This window comes from Pimephales promelas, chromosome 6, assembly GCF_988280905.1.
Source record: "Pimephales promelas chromosome 6, fPimPro1.hap1.1, whole genome shotgun sequence".
In the NCBI taxonomy this organism is placed as follows: domain Eukaryota; kingdom Metazoa; phylum Chordata; class Actinopteri; order Cypriniformes; family Leuciscidae; genus Pimephales; species Pimephales promelas.
Window position 1 is genome coordinate 15,739,579 of NC_142774.1, and position 26,160 is coordinate 15,765,738.

The 26,160-nt window shown below is 37.2% G+C and overlaps 1 protein-coding gene across 7 annotated transcripts in view; it reads right to left on the minus strand.

Moving 5' to 3' along the window:
- gab1 (GRB2 associated binding protein 1) overlaps positions 1 to 26,160 on the minus strand; it is an 81,298-nt gene that overhangs the window by 49,502 nt on the left and 5,636 nt on the right. Inside the window, exon 1 of one of the 7 annotated variants that reach the window (XM_039649563.2) lies at positions 2,512 to 3,015. The exons of 5 other annotated variants lie outside the window; for them this stretch is intronic. Coding sequence is in view for 1 of the 2 variants with exons in the window: in XM_039649561.2 (XP_039505495.1) it covers positions 2,713 to 2,715 (3 nt within the window). In the remaining variant the exon portion in view is untranslated. Of the gene's footprint in view, positions 1 to 2,511; positions 3,016 to 26,160 lie in introns of those variants that run through there. One more of the 7 variants, XM_039649561.2, reaches the window with a different exon arrangement.

Sequence of the window (26,160 nt, forward strand, 5' to 3'; positions counted from 1 at the left end):
TTGGCACTAACAGTAGCTGCTAAGTTTGCATACTGTTGCTCTCCTTCTACTCTCTTATGAACTCTTCCCTCTCTTCGTTAAAGCTCTAGGTGAAGGGTTGCAAGATATCACAAAAAAAAAAAAGCAAAACAAGCTCTTAAAATGCAAAACAATAAGCAAAGCAGACATGGCAAACCTGTACAGGGGATTAAGCAAAAAATATAACAAGATTCCTTATATCCTACACAAAATGAATAAAAACGTTAAATGTAAGATATTATAAATTGTTTGAAGTAAAATGAGATTGAATAATAATAATAATTTAACAAAACTTTAATTAAAAGTTTAAATGACACGTGAGCTGCATTTAATATCAATCAATTGGGGCACATATTTTCTTATATGTAAGGAAGGGGGTTTCAAGGGCAAAAGGTTGTGAGCCACTGTGTCAGATCACCTGTTTCTGCATAACATCAAAAAAATCGATTAAAAATCTGAATCATGACCCCAAGAATCGTTTTGGAACAAATTGTGAGATTCCAAAAGATTCACTCCGCTAGTAAACATGTCTTAAGAGAACAGATGCTGCTGCATTAGGGAGGATTATTCTACGAGGGAACATTCATTTATGTGCATAGATAAATAATTTAAATAATAAATAATGCATTATTCCTTAAAAAAATAAGAATTGTCGATTTTTATTTCATGGTGCCTGTCTTTAATATTAGTGACTTTAATATAAGTGACTTACATTTTAGACATAATGTTTAGTGTTCTTGCTCTATTTCACAAACGAAAATAGGTCCAAACAAAGCCACGACAGAACACACAGTGCAATGAATCATTTTCCTTTCTTTGTTTTTGGTTAGCATAATTCTAACTGGTTAAGAAAAGCTCTTTTGATTATCTAGCACAGACATGAAAAATATGTCTATAAAACCTTTAAGTGTCTACTTTTTGCTTATTTGATGTTAATACCATTATATGAGTCACTTTAGAATGCAAGCCACAGCACATTTTAGATGATTAAAAAACAATGTGTTTGGAGCAAAAATCTGCAGGACATTGGTCCTCCAGGGCCGAGTTTGCCCATCCCTGCTTTAGAGGGTAAGCAGCACATGATGTCACAGAAGGTGGAAGATATTGCGGTCACACTCACTGAGTGGCAAAAGACTGGGTGGCAGATTTAGTATTTGGCTAAAGCCTTGTTCACACTACATGATTTTAAAACGAGCTGGACTGTGGGGTTCACACTACATGACTTGTTCTCAGTGAAATCAGGAGTGTTCAAGCTGTTTAGCTGTTCACACCACACAACACAACATGATTGATCAACAACAGGAGGGAGTACACTACACGTACTTCATAGAGATACAACCACAATCGGATGATAAGAGCAAATCATTTGTGACTCAGAGCTGTTTCAGTACTATGGTAGGCGGTCTAAATCCTGAAAATAATCAAATAAATAACGAGTTGACAACAACTCTGTCACCCAACAATTCTATCTTGTCTACAAACCACGTTTTGTCACGAAAAATCACACAATAAAACTAACCAGAAATGACACGAAACAGCACGTGCGCCAATACCCAGCGAAGAAGAGAAGAAGACAACACGCGAATATGGATATCAGACAGAAACTAGTGCTGCACACTGTTTGCACAATGATTTGCTCTGAGAAAAAAAATGCAAAATAATAAAAAAAAAACATAAGATTTAACCGGTTACCTCAACCCATGCCTTGCTATGATTGGCTGTAGCTCATGACATCACTGAGGTTGAGTCACGCGACGGCTCTGGATATCTAGCATGCTAGATATTTTTCTGGGCTCGGTGACGCGTCTGCGAGCGTCTTTGCTGCGTTGTTGGCTCTTTCATACTAACAGATTGGTGAGCGTTCATACGATAACACCCTGACCTGTCGGCGAGCTCAACGATCTGCAAATCGGGTTTAAATTGCGCTTAAAATCCTGTAGTGTGAACTTGGCTTAAAAAGATTTTAGTTTGAACAGGCCTTTAATGAAGTCACCATCTTTGATATTTACTTCTTTCACTCACTCTCACTCTCACTGTCATTATAGTTACACACTGTATTGCAGTAAAGGGGATTCACTTTGGTTTGCTTGTTCATTCAGGCAGTGTATTCGAGCTGCAACTGAAAGGTGTTCGGGACAATTTAAGAGTCAATATCATTGACAATAACAAACACTGACTGTGAATGCAGCCCATGAGAAACAACAACAGCAGAAGACCATGTAATGCAGGGAACATCCAATGCAGCAGGACCAGCTGAATAAATAACATGTCCAAGGCTAGAAATTAACACCAGTCAAAACAAAACAGTCAAAATAAAAAAATAAAAAACTGATGTACATGCCACAAACTACAGCTGACACAATCAGATGTTGTTTTATGAGAACCGAGGTTAGGGCTTTCTTAACCGGTGCATGCTTGCTGAAAATGACACACATCAAAAACTACGGCGAAACTTGACTCCGTAATAAAGCTACGCAATAACATTTCTCTCACCTTAAGCGTTCTCTGGGAAAATCCGGTTTTGTGAAACTTCACCTATTGATCCAGTGAAAAAAGTATGCAAGATGAAAACATGGTGCTAGAGAGTCCCACAACTCTCACTCCACACAAAAGTGCACATGGTCCTAATTCCAGCTGTTTCCATCAACATTATACCTTCAAAGCAATCTAGTACAGTTTAACTAGGAGACCCACCATCCATAGTGTTTAAAAACCATCCCGTCTGTGGCAGTCCTTGAATATTTCACTAAATAGCTGAGTCTAGCTTCTGTCTCTTATTCCACACTGCTCCCTTTCCAAATTACCGCCAATGTGGCAGATACACAGGACAAGAACGGCAGCATGTTTTCAAGTCGAGGTCATTCCATATCAATCATTTGGGCAGAGAGAGAAAGAGAGGGGGAGAGGGAGAAAGATCGATAGCCTTTAACAGCAATCCCAGAGGAATGGCCTGGTTTCATTTCCTCTCTACAGTTGGTTTAGTTTCTTTATCTCTCCTTCAGCAGAAGAAATGCGAGATGAGAGCCAGTGCAGATGCAGTGGCTGGACTTTTAAAAGCTGCACTTAGATGGGATTCAAACATTAACTAAAGAGCTAAACAGAGTGCAGAACAGGGCAAAAACGTAAGCAGAAGGAGAGAGAGACTTAATCATTTACAGTTTACCATCACACTTGGCTGTGGGACAACAGATGAGCAACCGGTCTCAACTGAGCAAAAGCACACAGAAGTGGAAGTTTCCACTTCGCTGGCAATTTTCATCTTCCTGGTCATCTGTTCCCAACACACACTTTGAGAAAAAGACATCCTGTTTTTCCTCCATTGTCACTCGTTTGGTACATGGTTGGTCACGACTAAGTTTAGACTGGTTTGTGTTGGTGGGGAAAGGGGGGCTTTCTTAAAGTCTCCAAATTAAATAGGGTATCCTTAGCTTGTTACACATAAGTTGCAAAAACAATAAATGGTTAACATGCGGTTGCAAATGGAACATGCTCGTGTTTAAATCACAATCTATCTCTAGATATTGTGCAATAACAGCTTTTAAGCCAGAAGGACTAGCAACAAGACATTTCTCTGTAACCTGAATTATGATATTACATTGTATGTTATTATATACAATATTAAAACAGAGCTCAACAGGATTTTTTGAAGGAGCGGACAAGTGAAAGAGAATTTTACTTGTCAAAAAGAAAAGAAAAATGACCAGAAAAGCCCAGAAACTTCCATCACCAAAAAATATTGATAATATTGATTGACAGTGGATATGTTGATATCAAGTTCACAACAGTTTATGCTCAGGCAGCTTGTCAATGTTTGAGTGAGACTCATGGAGAAATCAAAACAAATGTGTGCAACAGCACACACACACACACAACAAAACTCACAGAAACATACTGCGGTAAAAATTATATTTATAACATATTGTATAGTTAAAGCAACATCACACAAACTCATGTTCCCAAATATCATCACAATTGCAAATGTTTGTTGAACTGTTGTATAAAGTCAATATCACAAGTCACACATCTTAGACATTTTTTTCAATGAAAACAGTTCGAAACAAAGCTATAGCAGAAAATATTTAGGTTTTTTTTTTTTTTTTTTTTTTTTTATGAACAAATGAACCTATATTTCTACTTGCCTTAAAGGGTTAGTTCACCCAAAAATGAAAATTCTGTCAGTATTTACTCACCCTCATGTTGTTCCAAACCTCTATGTGTTTATTTGTTCTTCTGAACACAAAGGAAGATATTTGGAAGAATGTTTTAATCAAACAGATCTCAATCCACATTGACTACCATAGTAGGAAAAATCTATATGGTAGTCAATGGGGAATGAGATCTGTTTGATTAAAACATTCTTCCAAATATCTTCCTTTGCATTCAGCAGAACAAATAAACACATAGAGGTTTGGAACAACTTGAGGATGAATAAATACTGACAGATTTTTCATTTTTGGGTGAACTAACCCTTTAAATAGTTACTTTTAAGCAAATCTATAAAGCAATGTTTAATTAACTGAGAAATACTTAAATGCCATTGTTTTAATTTGGAATATATACTTATTTTTAACAGATGATGAAACAAAGTAAGGTACTTACAAGGTTAAACTAATGCTTTAATGATTTAGCTCAGCATATTAAAGGATTTTTGGTTTAACCATGTCAGTGTTTTCACATCCGATGTTTTACCTGTTTCTAATAATAAATCATATAATATTTTCAATTTTCAATATTTTTATATGTTTTAAAAAAAATATGTTTACATTTCTTTTAATTATTTTGAATATTAATTCTAATTATAGGCATATTTATGCTTCTACAATGATATTAAAAAAATAAAAAATAAAAAAAATAAAAAGTTGCTCACCATTCAAAGTTGAGCTGTTTACATTCAGTAGCCCTACTAAGAATTAAGTAGAAAATACAGTCACAACTTAACTAGGCTAATCAAAACAAATCAAGTCATCAAATTAAGACTTAAAGCTAGATTTAATAGCAAAACACAAGATATGATGCAGGACTAGGAGCGACACAGTTTTTGATTAGCATTTTTCCCTCCAGAGCTGCAGTCCAGCATTAATGTGATTTGGCCATGGCATATTGGCTAATGGTATAGAGGTTCCCTCTCTCCATTAACCGGGCTCAAATATGTCTGCTCTCAGGAAGCCCACAAGTTACATAAGAGACATTTTAAAAACAATTCCAACCTCTTCCGATCTCTTCCACTTCTGGTCACGAGACTGCAAAGCCAGTAAACACATTGATGAGCGCTCTAATGCACACACAAAACCACAACACTCATAAATGGACTGTAGAACAAGTGAGAGTCCTCTACGAGCAACGCTGGAGGAAAAGTTCAATATAAATACTATGGCTCTTCCAAAACAGGATACCGAACTGGAAGCCCGGGAACACTTGGCACACAAAACTGGAAAGATTCTGAAGCATGATGCAGCATCACTCAAACAGCTAGCCTTGTATTTACCTGTTGAGGTTGATTGTTGGTACTCCCAAGTGTTTGGCAAACTGATCTTGCCTTGGCGGTGTTGATGTTCTGAATATATGGAAGTTCTGTCTCACTTTTGCTCCATAGCTAGTCTGCAACTCCCTACTCCAATAACCCCTGACCAACAGGAAGTAGACACAATAGACTGAAAATAACGAGAGGCCTCCTTCTCCCCCCTTTCTCTCTCTCTCTCTCTTCTTTTTCCTACACTCCACCTTCCCTTAGAGGACAACAACACCCTTTTCTACAAAATGAAAGAAGAAAGGTTGCAGTCACCCCAGTGATGCCTGTCAAGACTCTTTGCTCTGTATCTCTGTATATTATTATAAGATAATACATTATGATAAATATAATAAATCAATAATAAATAATATACTACGATCAAAAGTTTGGGCTCAGTAGGATTTGTTTTAACAAATTAACACTTTTATTCAGCAGTGACACATTAAATGAATCAAACACGACAGTAGACTAAAAAGACTACTACAGTTACAAAACATTTCCATTTCAAACAAAGGATGTTTATTTGAACAAATTTATGAAAGAACCCAGAAAAAAATTAAGCAGCACAAAGTTTTCATCATGGATCATACACTCTAAACAATGCAGGGTTATTTTAACACAAAATTGGGTAAAACATGGACAAACCCAAATGTTGGGTTAAAAATGTCATTTAAAATGTAAACCCAACTTCAACTACATTTTTTTAATTACATTTTTAACCCAAATTTGGTTGTGTCCATATTTGACCCAAATTTGGGTTGAAACCCGGCATTTTTTAGAGCGTAAGAAGAAATATTTCTTAAGCATCAAATCAAACCATATTAGAGTGATTTCTGAAGGATCATGTGACACTGAAGACTGGAGTAATAAAAATCAAATAAAAAAAACAATAAAAAAAAGAAATCCCCACTAGAAAATACTGAATGGTTAGTAATACTTTTTGCAAATGAAGTACTAACAGAATCTAGTATCCAGATATAATAAGATATGTCTGATAACTATAGAGATACTGTATGTAAGATCAGAATGCAAGCAGAATTCATATAAGTTGAGAGTGAGCGATCGAGTGTTACACACTTTCAGTCTTTCTCGCTTCACTCCATTAGCCTCTTGTGATAACATATAATGTCATCCTAATCATCCGACATAATCCAATCTCAGCCCAAAGCTAACCACAGGAAAATCACATTTAGTGCACAGGCTAAAATTTATTTGTGCCAAATCTAATTGTCCCAATATACCTAAAGACAGAGGTACAGGAAATGGAGGGCATCCTTCACACATTTCTCTGGCACTGATTAGATAAGTCCCAAAACACCAGCTCTGGTGTTTTTTTCCATTTAGTTATTAATGACTGCCATATAACTCTGGGCCAAAGGAAGACTTCTTAAGTGTTAAATACAATGCATGACATGCTGCAAGTCATTTTGACTTTTAACCTTGAGCATGTCCCAAATGACTGTGAGAGGTGTGGGTCACGAGACAGATGACTTGTGACTAGATATTTCTACTAGATTTTTCATCCACATCTGCACAGCAGAACTGGATCTGAATGATTTTTGAACATATTGGAGACATGCTTTAATGAACTGTGCCATCAAGACACCCTACGTAAAGAGAGCCTACAACCGTCTATGCAGTTTAGACAATATTATTTCAGCACTGCAGTATGATTTTTAAGTAAAGAGTATACATTAACTTTTATAACTGTTAAGTAAGTTATCATTCTATTCTGCACTCTCTCACACACAGCCTACACGTGTATATTTTCCCTATACTTGTGTGCCCATTTCTGGGATATGTGTTCATTTTAACCCAGCAGTATTGTAATTTTTAAACAATAGCTGAGTTAAATAAAACAGCCCAGCATGTTGGGCCAAATACTGAAACCAACCCGAAAACCCAGCACTGGGTGAAAATGGGACAAACCAAAAGTCAAAATGCTCCAAATTGGGTTGTTTTATAAACAGCCCAAATTATAATCATCAGACATTAAATAATTTAAACAAATGTAATCATTCCTAAATCATATATATAAATCGATGGACATGAAAAAAAAACTTTGTCCAAAACACTTTTTGTGTGGCTGTGCACACACATAAATTACAGTCTTGTTAAAGTCCAAGCAGGTGGTAAGGGGTGAGAGGTGTGTACGAGACATGATTTCAGCCCATTAGAAGCAGTGACCCCCTACAGGAGAACATCGTGTTCAGGAGCAGACTGGAAGAAAACATGCCTGCAAATCACTAGTTACAGGTGCATAACTGTGATCTCCTAATGAGCATATGGCAATGGAGGCGGAAGTGGGAATGGTGGCTAATCTAATCAAGTGATATAAGAATGAGTTGTTCGTGATTAGAGAATATTTGAGTCTGTCAGTGATGAAAAAAAAATCTGTTAAAGCAAATATATTTAAACAATATATCAAAAAATAATATTGTAAAAATAACGTAATCTTATATGTGATACAATATATTTTTATGTTTTTGAACAATACATTTAGGATTTTTCCTGAATTGAAAATAATTTAGTGGCCGACAAAATGAATCTTTGTCCCACCAAAGATTTATTTGACCATTTAATGTGACGATGCCCACCGTTCGGCAGTTCCACTAATAGCTGGCTGCTTTAAAATGCTCCCGTGCGTGTGTGTGTAAGTGCTCTGTTAAGAGCATCAAAGGTTTATATTTACAATGCTTTGGCAAGTGTTAAGCTTTGATCCAATCACAGACATCTGACAACATCTGTTGAGCGCATGAACACAAGTTAGTCAGAATGCAACTTGGATTATTAAACTACACTAAAGTAGTTTTTTTTTTTTTTTTAGAATATTTTATGTTTTTTTTGTTTGTTTGTTAGAAGTATTTTTTCATGCTATTTATTTGTTACCAGTTTCAAAGATTTTAATCAAAAAATATACTTTGGTGACAATGAGTCCACTATATGCACTCTTTCAGACTATTGATTTAGAAGCGTGTTTTTGTTCTGTATAGACCTTATGCACCAGAGAAACATGGGCGCTGTCATCTTTAGAATATTGTCTTTGAACTTCCGTTTTTGCTGTCGCTCTGTATATTTCTATGGCATCGCTGTCGAGGAGCAATTAGCTGGTGAAGTGAATTTACTTATTGTAGAGTTAACAAAAGTTATCATGAGCATTGTAATGTTTATCATAAGCATTGTAAAGCAGATGTCTTAACAAATGTCGACCGGGAATTTTTTTACGAGCAGTTCATTCATACCTATGCAAGATCGCTACGAAAATACAGACCGGAAGTCAAAAGACAACGAGCGCAACGCTGAAAAGGGGTGGGGCTACATAACGTCTATAGTATGCAAGGAAGGAGTGAAATTGCAGAAATTACAGTATTTTAAAAGAGTTTGTTCAAGTCAGTGCTGTTATAATTCTCAAAAACAGAAATATGCTAATAAATAAATATCAGTTATGTATATCAGTTATTGGCACATAAACATGCTAATAATCGGTATCAGTAATTACAAAATGAAATCAAGACCGGTCGATCTCTACTTATAAAGGACAACTAAGCTCTGACTGTTGCACAAAAATATAAAATAAAAATAATTTAACGTATGTTGGAGTAGATTACAGAGAATTTGTAGGGGTGAGTGATTATATATAGAAGGTGAGTATATATATATATATATATATAGAAAATCACGTAATATATAATAATAATAAATATATTATAATTATATATATATATATATATATATATATATATATATATATATATATATGTGTGTGTGTGTGTGTGTATTAGGCTATGCCAAAGTCGATTTGTCCAGTTGGTCTTCTGGTGACTTGAGATAAAATTCTGTTCCCCTTCTCCCTCTTATGTCACCATCCTAACTGAATAAAAACAAAAATGCTGGTTTAATGTAATTTAAAATATCTCATGATATCAAAAATCAATTAAAATTATTATTCTTAAAATAGGCCAACATTTCTTTCAAATATCACCAATTTGATTATAACTTTTTTTTCAAACAGTCATACACATGGTCACTGTAATGAAACAACTATCAATAAATTAATAAATAAATGCATTTCAATACAAGCAATGAGGCTCTCTGTTTTGCAGTGTTTTCTTTGGTTCTGAAGTCGCGAATGTAGAGGTTTCAAAATACAGAATACAGATGACTGTATAAAAGGCAAGATTAATCCATCCTTTCCTCAACAATTTGAGATGATTCACTCTGCATGATTGTTTTTGCAATATGCAGCATTCCCAGTGTTTATATACGATACAATACAATCGATTGTCAAGTGGCCAAATAAGCACTGTTGTTAGTCGATAATTTCATTATATTTCCCAATAAATCAGTCTGAAATAAACAGTCATGCCTGAAAACTTGCAAGTAAAACGTATAACAACGTTGGCATTTAAAAACAAAGGCACAGAAGTTTGCAAGCATCTTTATGAGTGTGTGTACCCTTTACAAGGCCATCCAAAAGGCATTTCAAAGGTTATAGATTACGTCTAAGCACTAGCTGTGGAACACCAAGTGGTAAGGCATGGGCTAGTCATCTGACCAAGATGGAGAGAAACAAAGGGGAATGACATCAACAAACTCAGATAAGAAAAAAGGGAAGGCTCATTCACTGCCCCTCTCTTCTTCAGTTCCCTCCATCCCTGCTCTTTGATGCAAGGGGGTGATAGCTACGCTAGCATAAAAAGGTCAGCGGGGTTGCACTTTGCCTGCATGAGTCAACTTTCCTTTCCATCTATCGCTCTCAAAGTCACATGTCTTCGTCAAAGCTGCGTCATTCACATTCAACACATTCTTCTGGCCTGGGCAGCCTCTGTTCACATGACTGGAGAACTGCTTAGGTCTGTCCGACAGCCTGCCCAAACAATTCCCTCTTTTTTAGTACCAAACACTCAGTGTCAAAGGGGCCCAAAATGGACAGTAACCTCCACAAATCTAGTGGCAGGTAAATCATCATGACTCTCATAGGACCTTCTGAATTTTTCAGTTTGTGTAGCTAGAACACCAAAGGCAAACATAACAGCTGGAAAGGGCTGGAAATATGCATACAACCTTTTGAAAATGGATGTCCATGATATTTCCAAGACTGATATTTACTTTCATGTTCTGCATCTGCACTCACAAAGAGCAACTTTCCAAAGACAAATGTAGAGATAACTAAAATGACTTGTATGAAACAAATTTATGACTTTCAAGTATTATTCAAAATCCTAAATTTTCCTAGCCCTAAAAAACGCGCTTTTAAATTTTTCACATTTTACATGACCATAGGAGGCCTGAAAATCAAACACAAAAGAATGCTGCAAGTTTTTTTTTTTGTTGTTGTTTTTCATGTTGCAACATGATATAAGTAACTAACTGATATTTTATTTTGTATTGTGATGTGCATCCGAGTAAAAATAATTAATAATTTAATAAAATGTAGGGCTGGGACTTGTCCATCCATCGGTTGTTGATTGGATGAAGGCAGATCTGAATGTGAGCTTGCAGTAAATTCTAAGAACGGTCCGGGTTTTAAGCAGACTGAATGATTGGAGAAGTCCAGCAATCCAACTGAGAGAAATTGTTTCACCAGATCAATCGAGTTAAGTTATTTTAATTAAAAATTACAGGATCAAACAACAATTACAAAATGATTGATCCATGTATGCATGGATCATTCATTCACAATAAGGACATTGGAAAATGCTTCAATTTCATGCCAACTTAAAAAAAAGGACACAAAACTCAGAATTAATAATTTAAAGAACTGTAATTTCATCTAGCGTCATTGAACATTCCCTACATGTTTCCATTGGTTGGTCAACAGACAGTCATGCCCCAAACTCATTGGTTGGGACACTTGTGCAGTTTTAGTCTCTCAAGCAAACAAGTGTCTACATATTTTAGAGAAATCAACCTACAAATCACTCACTTTCAGTCATAAAATAAAGCTGTAAAAACGTACCCGAAAAGCTTTCAGACAGATCTACAGGAGTGAATTTAAATTTGATGAAAAATAATTAAATGCTATTCATCAACCAGATAATATGATGACCAAGTGAAGGGTTCAGGTTCCAAAGTCAAGCGTGCCCTCTCAGCATTTACAGTTAAAACACCTGCAGGCTACCAGCACCTGCTCATATAGAGACTTCAGAAGAAACTCTGGAGCAACTTAACGACAGTGTAAGCCAGGTGTCTTTCTCCAAGAACCGTAAGATCAACAAAACATGCAATGAGGAAATGAAAGGAACCCATACTGACCTTGAGAGCAGAGCAAATTTAGCGGTATGAAACTTAATCCAAAGTTCTTGGGGAAAAGGACGATGAAGGTTATGGAACAAGTAAATCAGAAGTCAAATGAAGACCGGAAACAACACACACCGAATCAGCACTGCGAGTGGAGAGCATTCACTTCAGAAACGAGTCTGTGCACTGCATGGTCTATACTGGAGGTCTTTTGGACTTACACTGTATACTGTATTCTACATCACTGTTGGCATAATGGCAGGCTGAAGATATCAAGCCACATTGAGCAGCCCATCTAATGCAATCAGGAGAAAAGAGCACTCTCACAGGACACTGGACGCTGAGAGCTCTCTCTCTCCGCAGTCCGCACACACACACACGCACACGCAGTGAGGGGGAAGGGCAGTCCAATGTGAGCCAGGCCACAGCAGACTCACGGTAACCTGAGAAATTACACGGGGCGGCGGCGGCATTTCACAGCTTGTCTCCAGCCTGACCCCTCCTACACACTAGTAGCCCACTGAGATCCTGAGTAGGGACAGGGAGAACCTGGGAAAAATTTAGGCCATTAGATTCACAGCCAGATCAAAAACCAGGAGCCCCTCATCCACCTCCTGATGCTTCAAACTCCTCATAACTCAGTCCAAATCATATTTAAAAATAGGTAACGGACGGTTTACAATAAGTTTCAATTTATTAAAGAGTTACTTCATAAGTGGAAACTCTGTTATCATTTACTCACCACCCAATGAGGTTTGTGCTTGCGCATCAAGAAAGTAAATTGAGCTTTGTTTACCACAAATATTGTGGCTGCTCTATTTGTGTTCATTTTCATGTGAAGTGAATAAAAGCCTCCATTAAATCTGCTTGACTGAGTCTCTTCGAAGACTTGGGTTAAATGATTCATATAGATTTTGTTACAGGTCTCAAGGAGCTCGCGTTTTACTTTGACTATTGGATTTGCGATCACTCATACTCTGTGTTAAGGGAGCGGCCGTGCTGCAACGAATCCTTCGCCATCGTCACACGATAGGTGAACTGTGATTCGTTCATACTGGCCTGTGTGCGACTGCAACAGAGCAGACGGTACGTTAACCCCCGGTGGCACGTTCTATGCTAATCAGATTCAATTAAATCTACTCAAATTGAGTAAAATATAAATCCTTTTGCCATGGCACTGTTGATGCAGCTGATGTAATACTCAGATCGCACACATTATAACATGTCTATGAGAGTAAATTTGGATTATGTTAGTCTTTCTGGAGTGTCACTACAATAGCCGAAACTGATTCTTCAATCCCACGCGGCTCTGTTTTCCAGCGCAGGTCCTGCAGCCTACTCATTCGCTCTCTCTCCAACACCTCCTCTTAATGTATTCAAGCCTATAACTAGGCTGTATTCCAAATAAAGAAAAGAGAAAGAAAGTGCTCTCTACAGCCATCTGGGAACCATCAGCAGTGTAGCACAGGAAATGGTCGCCATGCTGCTGTCAGGCACCTCAGAACGCAACCAAACGACACGTCAAGAACAGAAGAGCAGCTGAAGAAAAAAATAAGAGAGAAAGAGAGAGGGAGAGAGAGAGGACGATGAGGAGCTTGACAAACTTGCATTCCTGTGCAGCATGGGACACTAGGATACAGTGTATTATTAGAGTTTAACACGCCCCTCAGCTCATGCAGTTCCTCAATATGAGTTTTAATCTGCAACCTTTAAATAACAACAATAATAATTATTATTATTGCTACAACTAAAATACCATTATTGTTTAATACATATTCAAAATATATAATATATTATTTATTTATAAAAATTTATAATTTAATAATTGTTATTATTTAATGTCATTAAATATTAATAGTTATACTTTTTTATATTTAATTATTTAATAGCAATACTTTATTATTATTAATATTATAATTATTATTTACAAATTAATTAAATATTAACTTGTATTTATTTTAATATTATTAACATGTAATAATTATTATCGCTGTTATTGTTTATTACAAATATTATTAAATATTACCATTCCCCGGATGAAGCGGAAGAAGATGGATGGATGGATGGATGGACCATTCATAAATTATACATAATAATTTAGCATAGCAGTGCTATTTAGATGATCTTATCTGCATAAAAATCCAAAAACTCTGGCACTCAGTTATTTATGGTAAACATTCTTTGAACAAACCAAAGGCACCATCTCTGGTTGTCAGTGTATGTTTCTGGGGAAGCCTTAAAATAGCACCTTCTAAAAACAAAAATGCTCAAATCTATTCTTAAACAGGGCTCACCCAAGAAGCCTGCATCACAAGATTTGGCAACTTCAAAAACAAAATGTCTGTTCCTGAAATCCCCCACTTCCACTCTAAAGCTTTTTTCATTAGCTGCTAATTTAATTCTGTAAATAGAGATGGGCAGAATGGTCGACTAATAAGGCATTCAAGATTATTCAGGGCTCCAGACTGCTAACTTTTTTTCTTGCCGGTCAGAGTCAATATTGTTAGAGACACCACTTTGCCAAACTGATAACAGCTGCCATTTCTGTTGCCTATGAAAACCACATCAAAAAACAAACTAAATGAAATTGGTACGAAACTGAGCTTCTCATCCAAGCTGCACAGCGCCGACCATTTTTTCAGCTCGGATCACGGGCCGATCTCGATAAATCACGGGCTGATCTCAATAACGTGAAAGCACAGGGAGATCAAGTGAGAAAGAATTCACGTACCTGCAAGATCTGGTGCGAAGCATTCAAATTCTGCAAAGAATTCTCTAAAATAATCAATGATAGATCTCAGATAAAACTGCGCTGATGCAAAAAACCATAAACAAACAAATCATAGAAGGATTTTCAGTCCACAAATCACCAACATTCACCATGGATTGAATGTAGAAAAGCTAACTGTAACTATTATATTTAGCAAAATGTTTGAATGTTTTTCACATTATTCATTTAAGGGTTCGTACAAGATTTTGAGAGTGAAATTAAAGTCCTTTGCTTCACACTTTTATCGGCACTTCAAAGCTCTAAATATTATCCTATTTAAATGCATGTATTAATGTGACGACCGAAAGTAAAATAAAAACGATCTCATTTGAAATAAAAACGATCTCTGGCTCATTTGAAGCTTGTCTGCTTCATCTGTCAACAAAAGAGTATTTAAAGGCAAAGTGTAATAGAGAGTTTGCAGTCAATTTCTCTGAACAAACCTATAAACAAAACCATCCACTTGTTCCTGACGCTGGGATCCTTCTGCAGTCTGTACAGATGCAAACGAGCTGTTTAAACTGAGACATCTGAATTCGGTATCGAGTGTAGACAGAGTCAGTGATTATAATGAGTTCTATTTGCTTTTGACGTGACTCTCACAGTTAAGTGACTGAACCGCAGTTGGTGGTGCAATGACGTAAAAATATTTGTCAAATGTCTTGCTCTCTAAAGGCAGGCATATGCAAATTCATTTGTCCATGTGACATCACAAGTATCCCAATATCCAAACTAGCTGTTTTTTCAGATTGTAGTCATTTTACACAGGATGGTTTTATAGTTTTCGTTGGAGATTCACTGATAATCTGCTTTTACTGTTGAATGGGGCCGAATCGACTATAGGCTTGTTTGAGAGGAGCAAAATCTGCACAGAACCGATCACCGCCGGTGATCACCGCAAGACGCATGCTGGTTAGAAATGTGTCCGAGAGTGGTCCAACTTGCTCTGATGTCATGCTTACGTGCGTCAAAATACTCTCGCGACCGCAAGGCGCACATGTCAGCTTCTGCAATTGTGCTGATCAAAAACCCGATGGGAAACGACTTGATGACGACACAGCTTAAAGCTCATTGGTTTAAACAACCGTGACGTATTGCTTTCTTTTAAAATGTTTCATTTTAAAACTTTGATATTATGTTTTATGTGTATATGTTATGTGTGAATATTCCCAAACTCTCTAACAGTACAATCTCTATGGAATGATAAAAAAAAAAAAACTATGGAAAAAAAAAATACATTTGTCACACATACTTGTAAACACATACTTAAATTAACAAGTACTTTTGGTGTCTTGTTCATTATATTTATTTTCATATGAAAGCAACAGAACTTAAATTACATCCAGTTTATTCGCAACACCGTGCACGTGCGTGAATCTTGCGATATCTGCCTTTGATTTCACAGGTGTCTCCACTGCAAGAAGCGAGATCTGTCCGATTTGCCTACACATTTTTCACTCCTCTCTCACTGCAGCCGCCTACTATCGACAACATTTCGGGCGAGGCAAGATGCATCTCAAACGAGCCTTATCTCCCACCCCGGCCTTGATCCTTCCGTCCTGCGAGTGGGCGTGGTTTCAGCGCAGCCAGCGGAAACGCCCCCAGCGTTTGAGACTACAGCTCATTTTTTCAAGATTTTAATAGCATATTTTATGTACTTGCCAACTTTTTTCATCATTCAGATTTGGCTATGTGGCTAATAACACATTTGTTCCATGGTGTGACAAACTCAGAACACATCTTAATTTTGACTTTAACACGTACTTTAAGAATCAATGCTTTTAAATCACCCTCCAACCATCAACTCAGTGCTTCTGAAACCAATTAATCAGCTTCAACAATGTGTGTCAAAATATATATATATACTATATATATGCTAGTTTTGTCCATTATGAAGTTATATTATCGTGTTAATATCTGTTGGTAGAAATGGCAGCACATTGATCTTGCATTTCATCTGGGCCTTTTTCTGAATGTTATTTATGTCAAAAGGGCATCTTTGTTATGTTTTAAAACATTGTTTCAGGTTAAACATATCTTAAAGGGACACTTCTCCTACGTGCATAAAGCTTTGTATCTTTAGAAACCCAGTCATATTTTTGAATGATCATAGTTAATTCCCTTATTTACCCCTGAGATGGGAGAAATAAGCATTTAAGTGTTTTACTTCCTGCTTATTATGGCGTAAAAATCGTCATTTTCAGCCCATTCTCACCCCCAAGGCGTCACTTAACTGACGCCTTGGGAAGCATTTGGACATGCTTCAATATCTGACGCTTTAGGCGCCCTCTAGCGTCAGTTAGATGACGCCCTAGGATCGCGTGTACCCTACCCCCACCCCACACCTAAACCTAACCGCGTCCTCTAACTGACGCTTTCCTTTAGCGTCAGTTAGATGACGCCGTAGGATCGTGTCGTAAGTGACGCTAAAGGGCGCCTAAAACGTCAAATATTGAAGCATGGTCAAAAGTGACGCCTTGGGGTGAGAATGCGTTGTCATTTTGCGTCATAATAAGCAGGAAGTCACATGAAAAGTGTAGAGACTACAAACATTAGCTCATTATTATTCAAGGGTGTGGGACCCACTCACCCTACAGGCCTAGATCAGTGGGTGGGACTTCGCTTGCAGATACTGAAAAAATATCAGCCATCGTGTTTGAAAGCTAAGCTAACAAGCGCTGTGGAGATAGGAAGTTATGTCAATGACGGAAGAAACTAAACATTATTTGGAAGAAGAGGATTTTGAAGTTCTGCTGCTCAAATCCGATGTTCGTAGCTATCTTTACGTGCCGCAACATAGTGTAGAGCAGCTGAGGCTGATGGAGGAACAAGAGGCGGCTGCCTGTTGTGGACGAGGAGCCCGGACTGGCTCGAGCTGGGTGGACTGTGGTGGGGTGGACTGGGTGGCGCTATGGACACAGATAGAGTCCGTTTGCTGCAGAGAATTTCAACGATGGCAATTTCTCCTGGACGAAATCTCTGAATCAGACGAGCACACAAACGTTTGTGTTGTAATGTGAACCATCCTATTTTCGCCTGACTGAACATCCCGGTATCATGCAGTAATTCAGCATATAGAAAGAAATACAAACGAGGAATAATTCACTAATGAGTTTGCCAATGTAACAGGGTTCGTAGTTGTGGGAAGGAGGAGCCAGGAACCATCGAATATTTAAACATTTTAATAGTAAAATGAACAAATAAAAAACTATAACCCAGCAGCCCCTCATTGACGACTGCTGTCCACACACAACAGAAACAAAACACAACAAAATAAGGCCTGTTCCTCTCCCAATCTGCCGTCGTCGCTCCTCCTTTTATGCTTCCGCTCCTCCGCGAGAGATGCGAGACCGGCGCGTCTCACAGGTGTCTTTCATTAGGGGTGGGGGGAAAAATCAATTCTTAGATGCATCGCGATGCGGACGTGGACGATTCTGAATCGATTCACAAATGTCAAAAATCGACTTTCAAAAAAAATAAATAAATAATTTATATATTCCGCGAAAGACGGAACTCTGAAGCGCAGAAGTTCAGTGGCGTGCACATAACAGAGACAGACACGATGACTGAGCGCCGAATCCAAACACCCTCCTCGTTAAAAGCTGACGTGTGGAGGGGTGTGCGATATCATGATTTTTGACCGTGGACGATTAAATGTCTCCACGATCTGCTTTTGAATAAATATCATAGTATCGTGTAACAGTGCATTCTATTAGTTCAGTTCTGGCGACTTTGTCTCAACTGTACAACGCGACGTAAGCCTACACATCACACGTTAAGGAATAGGTACGGGACACTGCAATTCACAAAAGTTCATTTTTTGCATAAGCCTTGTCGGTTAAACATTTAATTCACGTGCTGATGCGCTTTTCTAACGTGTGATTTCCTGAACGCATACCACCGACGCTCACAGGCACAAGCCTGTCAAACAGCGCCTGAATACTGGACTAAGTTATCTTTCGAGTCTTATAATGCTAATATACTGTTAAATACACACAATGTGTAAATAAACAGAATTGGCTATGTCTTCTAAAGTGAAAGCAAACATCTGAGAGAAAATCTGGTGTAATATGCGTCTATTAAATGCGTTGCGTGGTGGTCTAAAAGCGACAGGAGTAAATAGCACTGCCGCTCGTCCTTGAAAGGGAAAAGTTCACACAAAAAAAAAATCTGTTATTATTTAGTCACTCTAATGTTGTTCCAAACCTGTATTAATTTCTTTCTTGTGCTGAACACAAAAGATTTTTTTTTGTTGTTGAATGTGGGTAACCAAACAGCAACTGTTCGGTTACCACATTATTCAAAATAAATTTTATTTTCAACAGAAGAAAGAAAGCTGGAAAAGAGCCACACTAGGTGTAAGCTTTGTAGAATAAAACTAAAATATTTCGGAAAATATAAAATATATAAGTATGCTGCTAGTTCAGGCACACATTTATTTTCCTGTTGGTTCTTTGCAATGTTAATAAAATATATTGTACATTAATTCTTCATGGGTCATTACTTTGAACTTGTAAAGCAAAGTATTTATAGTCACACACACACACACACACAAAAAAAAAGATTCAGATAATTGATTTAGCATCGAATCGCAAGCCCTCTGAATCGTAATCGAATCGAATCGTGAGGTGCCTAGAGATTCCCACCCCTATCTTTCATTAGCACTCACGTCACCGGTCTCGTGCCGTCCTTTTACGTCCCTCGCCCTCAATCGTCCTACTCGCCACAGCCAACCAACTAAAACATTTTTGTGAAATGAATTACAAACACTGGTGGCAGCTAACGTTAGCCTTGTAGACGAAAGAGTGGTTTGCATTTCTCTGAGGTTTGTGCTGTTCTGGATTAGTGGGAGTGGCTTGCGGAGCTGTGCAATGTAGTGCAATGTGGTGCATTGTGGGAGTTGTTGTCTTACATCCAAATGCGCACATAAGTTATTTTTGGTCTTTTCTCATCAAGAGGGCACCAAATTAAAAAAATATTGTACATTTTATGTTGAAATGGGTGAAATGCTCCTTAAAATCAAGGAATTACACCCAACAATCTCGGTCAAGCTGGGTTTTTTTTCTGAATTATTAAATGTCTGAAAAATTAAATATCAAATAAAATATAAAAAATGGGTTTTGTGCAAAGCATTATATTCATTCAGTAAGTAATGCACTGAAGTAAAATATGCAAGTACACAGTCTAAATTGAATGGCTAACAAATTCATAGCACCTTCTTCAGAGAGACCGAATCCAATCAATACGGCTTGTAATCAGGGCCAACTGCATTCAATTTAATCAAATAACTTCATAACCTCATGCAGGGAATTGTGAAAGTACAGAAGGAGCATAGAAAACCTCAACACATACTAAGTTAAATGGAAACCAGAGGACAAAAAAACCTGAGAAAATGAAAGTGTGAGACTGCCATTTCCATCTTATCTAATCTCTGCATGGGAAAGAACAAGACTGAACAAATATCCCCAGTAAATAAAAGCTCACATCTGTTTACAAACTGCCTTTTCCTGTAAGCCTCTCATTGCTGTCCATATTTCTGCAGTTCAGCGCTCAGGCTAAAGGCTAATTCGGGATCAGTTGACAAAACAACAATAGTCTAGATATGCAGACAATGACACACGCAACATAGAATAAAAGCGTGTTGTGAATCAGATTTAGAAGGCATCGATAAGAAAAGGCCCACTGAGCACTTCAGCAGGTTATAATTAGCTAAGCTCGTCATGCTCAATGACTGAACACTACAGATAAGACCAGGAGCGAGCACATGACTGTAGTGGTCCTCTGGAAAATAGTGAAATAAAAGCCCTTCTTTAAAAAAAAAGTGACCAAGACACATAGGTGCCAGGATGCGATCAGACTAGATCTATTAAACACTGTACATGCACATCATTAGACAAAAAGTCAGGCCAGTAGGTCAAATTTATGAATACACTGCTACTATGTTCTATTCTCCCACCACAAAAAAAAATTATAAAATATAATATAAATGAATAATGACAACTAAATTCTAGAAAAAAAAATAAAAAAATCTTACAACTACATAATCTGTGACATACCAACAGTAGCATTTAAAAAAAATGGTGTGGGTGTGAAGTGTAAACTGTCTCGTCAAGTGCTGATACAGGTAGAATATCTGTAGTCTTGAAGGGCCTCTCATCCAATCAGATTCAAGGACTGGAACCAACTGTTGCGCATATACAGTATATATATATATAGTCTTAATAACTGTTAATTGTTGTAGAGTTGAGTCTAATAGAGTCTTAATAATTATATATATATCCAATTATGTGTCCAATTATGACTGTTTTTTTATTATTATTTTTTTATGTATATTATTTAAATATACTGTTTTCTATAGTGCTTAGAGGTTGAAGTGGAGTTTGTCATTTAGGCGAAATCTTAATTTATATTCATGAAATAGCAACAAACAGGAACATTCCTAGCTTAAGGGGTGGTCACACACTACACTTTGCCTGAATTAAAAGAATGCATATTTTTGCAGTGAAATAGAGTAAATTGTATATTTTTCCTTTTTGGATTTATTTTTGTTTAATATATGTTGAATTTACGTTTATAAACAAGATATTGTGGTGTGTGACATCACTTTGACGTGTGCTCAAGGTGTAGTGTGACTGGCTGACAAAGATTGTAGACTGCAGTTGCAGTTTATTCACTGAAAATATTACCTCTGGTGACAATATTCAAGTCAATACAATATTAAACTCATGCAGCCTTACCATGAAAGTGGTTTATTACAGTAACAACAACAGGAAAAGTCAAAATGGAACTTTGTTTCCGAAATACTTTCCCACCAGTAAGGGATGTAAATAGACTGTATATAAAGTTCTGTGCTCTGGATCAAACTGATGGAGCCCTGGTGAATATTAAACTCTTGAGCTTCCTAGCAAAAATAGAAAGGTCGTAGATTGAAGGGATAGACTATGTTTAGGTGTGTGTGTGTGTCTGTGTGTGTTTTAAAGGAGCACGTCCCCTTCCCTGCTCCCAGACAGAGACTGCCTTTGGAGGCCCTCTAGAGAGCAGACTGTGTGAATGAGTTATGACAGCTGAGGCCTCTTCCCTCACCACTGGAATCCTAAAACACACACCATCTGCCAATAAAATCAAATCAACCAAGCAACAAATGCTTATCCAATGCTAATGTAATGTTTTTGTGAGAACTTGCAAACACCTAAGGCATTAGAGATCGTCTGCCAAAAACTGAACAGATCACGTTAAATACGGGAACACGGTCGGACGCATTCCAAAATGTCAGCATCATATCGGCTATTTAACATGAGGTCTTTAAACATTATTTCTGTTGCTGCGTTCTTGAATAGGTTAAATCTAGAGTCTTAGATATATGGCATTATTAAACAGTTACGGTAACAGTTAAAGGGATAGTTCACCCAAAAGTTTAAATTCTGTGTTCTGTCATCATTTGTTAACCCTCAAGTTGTTTCAAACCTGTAGGAGTTTCCTTCTTCTGCTATACCCAAAAGATGATATTTTGAAGCAGCAACAAAATAGGCCCAAGGCCCCACTGACTCCCATAGTATGGAGAGAGAGAAAAAAAAAGAATACTATGGAAGTCAATGGGGCCCCATCAACTGTTGGTTACTGACATTCTTCGAAATATCTTCTTTTGTATTCAACAGAAGACAGAAACTTATACAAGTTTGGAACAACATGAGGGTGAGTAAATGATGAGAATTTTCATTTTTGGGTGAAATATCCTTTTAATAATGCTATATAAAGCAATATACCAAAAAACAAACTTGCATGGTGTGTCTTCCACACAAATAGGACATTCAATAGTAACCAGACATGGAGTGTTTCTGTGCGTTGGTTAGAGGTTAACCGAGCGGTAACCATTAATCATTTTAGACACTCAACAGCTGTTTCAAAATGTGCAGACAAACCTATTCATTCTCTGGCCATTTAATGAAAAAAAAAAACAATTATGTCCACCCTAGAAACATTCAGACAATAATCACAGCCATTATTACTAAAAGATGCGCTTGCTTGAAATAACTGAAATGCACTTCACTAAATCAATATTTACATAAGCCCTTATTTTTCTTTTTTGAAATTGCTCATTACCTGGAGTGTAGAAAAAGCAACTAAGTTTGCTTGGACCAAGACAGTCCAACTAGGCCTAGGGATTTGGACACACTAGGGAAGACTAAGCCACATAAATGCCCTTTTCAGCCTAAAATGTCAACAGAAAATAGCCAACAACAGAATCTTTGAGAGAGAAAAAGCTGTGTTAATGTGGAAAAAGATTCAATTTCATTTAAACAAAAACATGCATAAAATAGAATAGTACCTGAATAAACAAATAGATATTGATGACAAGGACTTGCGGCATGTTTCTTTCCCCCCTAGTGATATGGAATGGAAGGACTAATAAAAGGTCATCACAGGCCTTTTGGCATTTCTTCTTTAACTAAATAATTTAAATATAGCTTGATAAAAAGTTTTTCTAACATTCTCTAAACCTAACATACACCCATCACCCTCTTGGTTGTTAACAATAATAATAAATAATGTTTGCTTGCTATGAAGCGATTTAAAGGATTAGTTCACTTTTCAAAAAACTTTTGCTGATAATTTACTCACCCCCATGTCATCCAAGATGTCCATGTCTTTCTTTCTTCAATCGAAAAGAAATTAAGGTTTTTAATGAAAACGTTCCAGGATTTGTCTCCATATAATGGACATCAGTGGGAACCAGACGGTTCAAGTTCCAAAAGAAACTTTCAGTAAAAACTGCAAACTTGTTCAAATGGCTTTAAACGATTCCAGACGACGAATAAGGGTCTTATCAAGCGAAACGATCGCTCATTTTTTTTTTAAATAACAAAGTTTAAGTTTTATAAGATCAAACGCTCGCCTTGCTCTGTTCTGTGGTGCACGTTCGTGACTCTCCTGTTCGAACTCGTTCAACAAAATGAACAAATCTTTTTCCGAATCAATTCGTTCGTTTCTTTCGCCAAATGAACCAAATGACTTGGAAAAAGATTTGTTCATTTTGATGAACGAGCCCGAACATGAGAGTCACGAACGTGCACCACAGAACAGAGCAAAGCGAGCGTTTGAGCTAATAAAACTTGTTATTTATTTATAAAATGAGCGATCGTTTCGCTTGATAAGACCCTAATTCATCGTCTGGAATCGTTTAAAGCCCTTTGAACAAGTTTGTAGTTTGTATTTAAAGTTTCTTTTGGAACTTGAATCGTCTGGTTCCCACTGAAGTGCATTATATGGTGAAAAATCCTGGAATGTTTATCAAAAACCTTCATTTCTTTTCGACTGAAGAAAGAAAGACATGGACATCTTGGATGACATGGGGGTGAGTAAATTATCAGCAAAAGTTTTTTCAAAAGTGAACTACTCCTTTAACATAACATCCAATTCACCAGAAGCGGAATCATCTCTCATGTGACAGGGGAGAGAAGCTTCTGTTGCTAAATATAATAAAAATAGTTAAATATTAGTATAATTCTATTCTGCTTCTTCCACACATCATAATAGTGTTAATAATCTTAATCATCTCTTTACTGCAAGGCATTTAAAACAAAGGCTAATTCCAAAAGAGTATTTTCAGATTTGGTTTTCAGCCCAGTGTGTCCAGTATTTTCAGTATCAGCCAAGAATTTTCATTTCAGTCCATCACTTTTGAAAAGCTATATTGGGTAGGAGTGGAGCACATTAATATTGCAAAAGGTTTTTTCTTATTTGTTACAGTTAATAATTGATAGCAGAGGCAATCCATTATCAGGGCCCCTCTCAGCCCTGACAGAACTACTCTGGACACAAATGACCAGTCGGGGTGGGAGGGAGACTGGCAAAGAGAGAGTGAGTGAGAGAGAACAAATGAGCAAAAAAAATGTCTGCACCAGCACCTAGCTAAGCCGGTAACCCCAGCCACAAACACTGTTTGTTTCTGCAAAAAGTGGCATGATTATGTTTCCCCCAACTAAGCAGATTTAATGAATCCTGACTAAAAGAAATAACTCTTTTGTTCCTCTGTGCACTCCACTGAATTCAGTGCAGCAAGCTTTTAAAATGCAACTGCATGTTTAAAGGCCGTGAGCGAGAACAGCCACTGCATTGCATGGGTAATGGCTTGCCTTGTAAATGCTTGGAGCACCTAGTGGCTTGCTGAGTTGCATTAAAGCAAAAGGGTGGAGTGGGTTCTTGATTAGATAGGTTGAGCTGCACCCTAAGTCACTAGATTTCTGCATTTTCCCCTCTGGCTCTCATTCCCTGTTTTGCTCCAACCTCTCAATCTTCCTTGACGCTTATTGCACTGTGGAAAGCTGCAGTGTACTAGCAACCATAAACAATTTCACAATCTCAGAAATAAGCTACCGCAAAGCAGGACTGAAAAAAGCAACAGTAAACACAGACATGCACAATGTTTTAATTTCAATCAATACCACGGTCTTAGAAGTTGTCTGTCATTTGTGGTCATTTCCTATTGAAACAGGACGTATTCATATCAGTGAATACTGGATTATTTAATTGGATATCTTTGGGTTAATTTCGTAATCACGATAATTTAACATGATTATGATTGGGTCATATGGCCAAATGAGGGATTTATTTATCGATAGCAATATATATCAAGTATATATTTGCTGTAAAAAAGTTTGATTTGATTTCTAAATTTGATACCAATTTTTATACCACAGCAGAATAAGCGAACTAATGTAAGAAATAAGTCCTAAATGTTTGACTTTAATACTAATGCATGGATCCAGTATACTGATTCAGATTCTGTTTATGTTTGCTTAAAGGGGTCATATAATGCCATTTTCATTCAAGTTAATTTGATTCTATAAGGTCTAAATGAAAAGTTTGTAATATACTTTAATCAAAAATTCTCTATAGTATTGTAAGATAACACTAATTTTACCTGGTCACAAACAGCTCTGTTTTCAGCACACCGTTTAAGTGTGACATTAACATATGCCTTTAAATGATAATGAGCTTTGCTCACTCCACCCCTATGTTCTGCGGGCGTTTTGACAACGCACATGGAGCGTTGCGTTGACAACAGTTGAGGGTATATTTTGGAGAAAGAATGACAGCAGGAATCTCTGAGGACACAACTGTGCAACCGTATCAAGTTTGAACCGGAGTTGCACCTGGCTGGAACAAGATGGCGGCCCGAAGAATTTTGACAATTAAGGATCGAACCATAGACTGTAAAAAAAGATGGACGACGCCCCTTCGCTCTTTTCCACAAGAGCTGTCAATCATGATGTCACAGCACCGTTTTTATAGCATCAAATAACTAACTAAAAGCAACCTTATTTTAAAAACAAACATGAAATTAAATCAAAGTGATAGAAAATATAGTAAATGACAGGAAAAGGGATATGTGAAGTGTAATTTAATTGTTTATAACAATCTAATTTAATTTGTTGAATAACATGGGGAGGCGGGTTTATGAACTATTCTAGGACCGGCCACTGGGGGGTGATCGAGACGTTTTGGCTTCAATTTTGAGGGCTTGTGCGGCACGCTTGGCTCGAACAGGACGTTTCTAAAGGGTTGGTTAACATAATGTCACTTTGATCTATCTTTGTGTTCTGGCAGGGTAACGTTAGAGAGA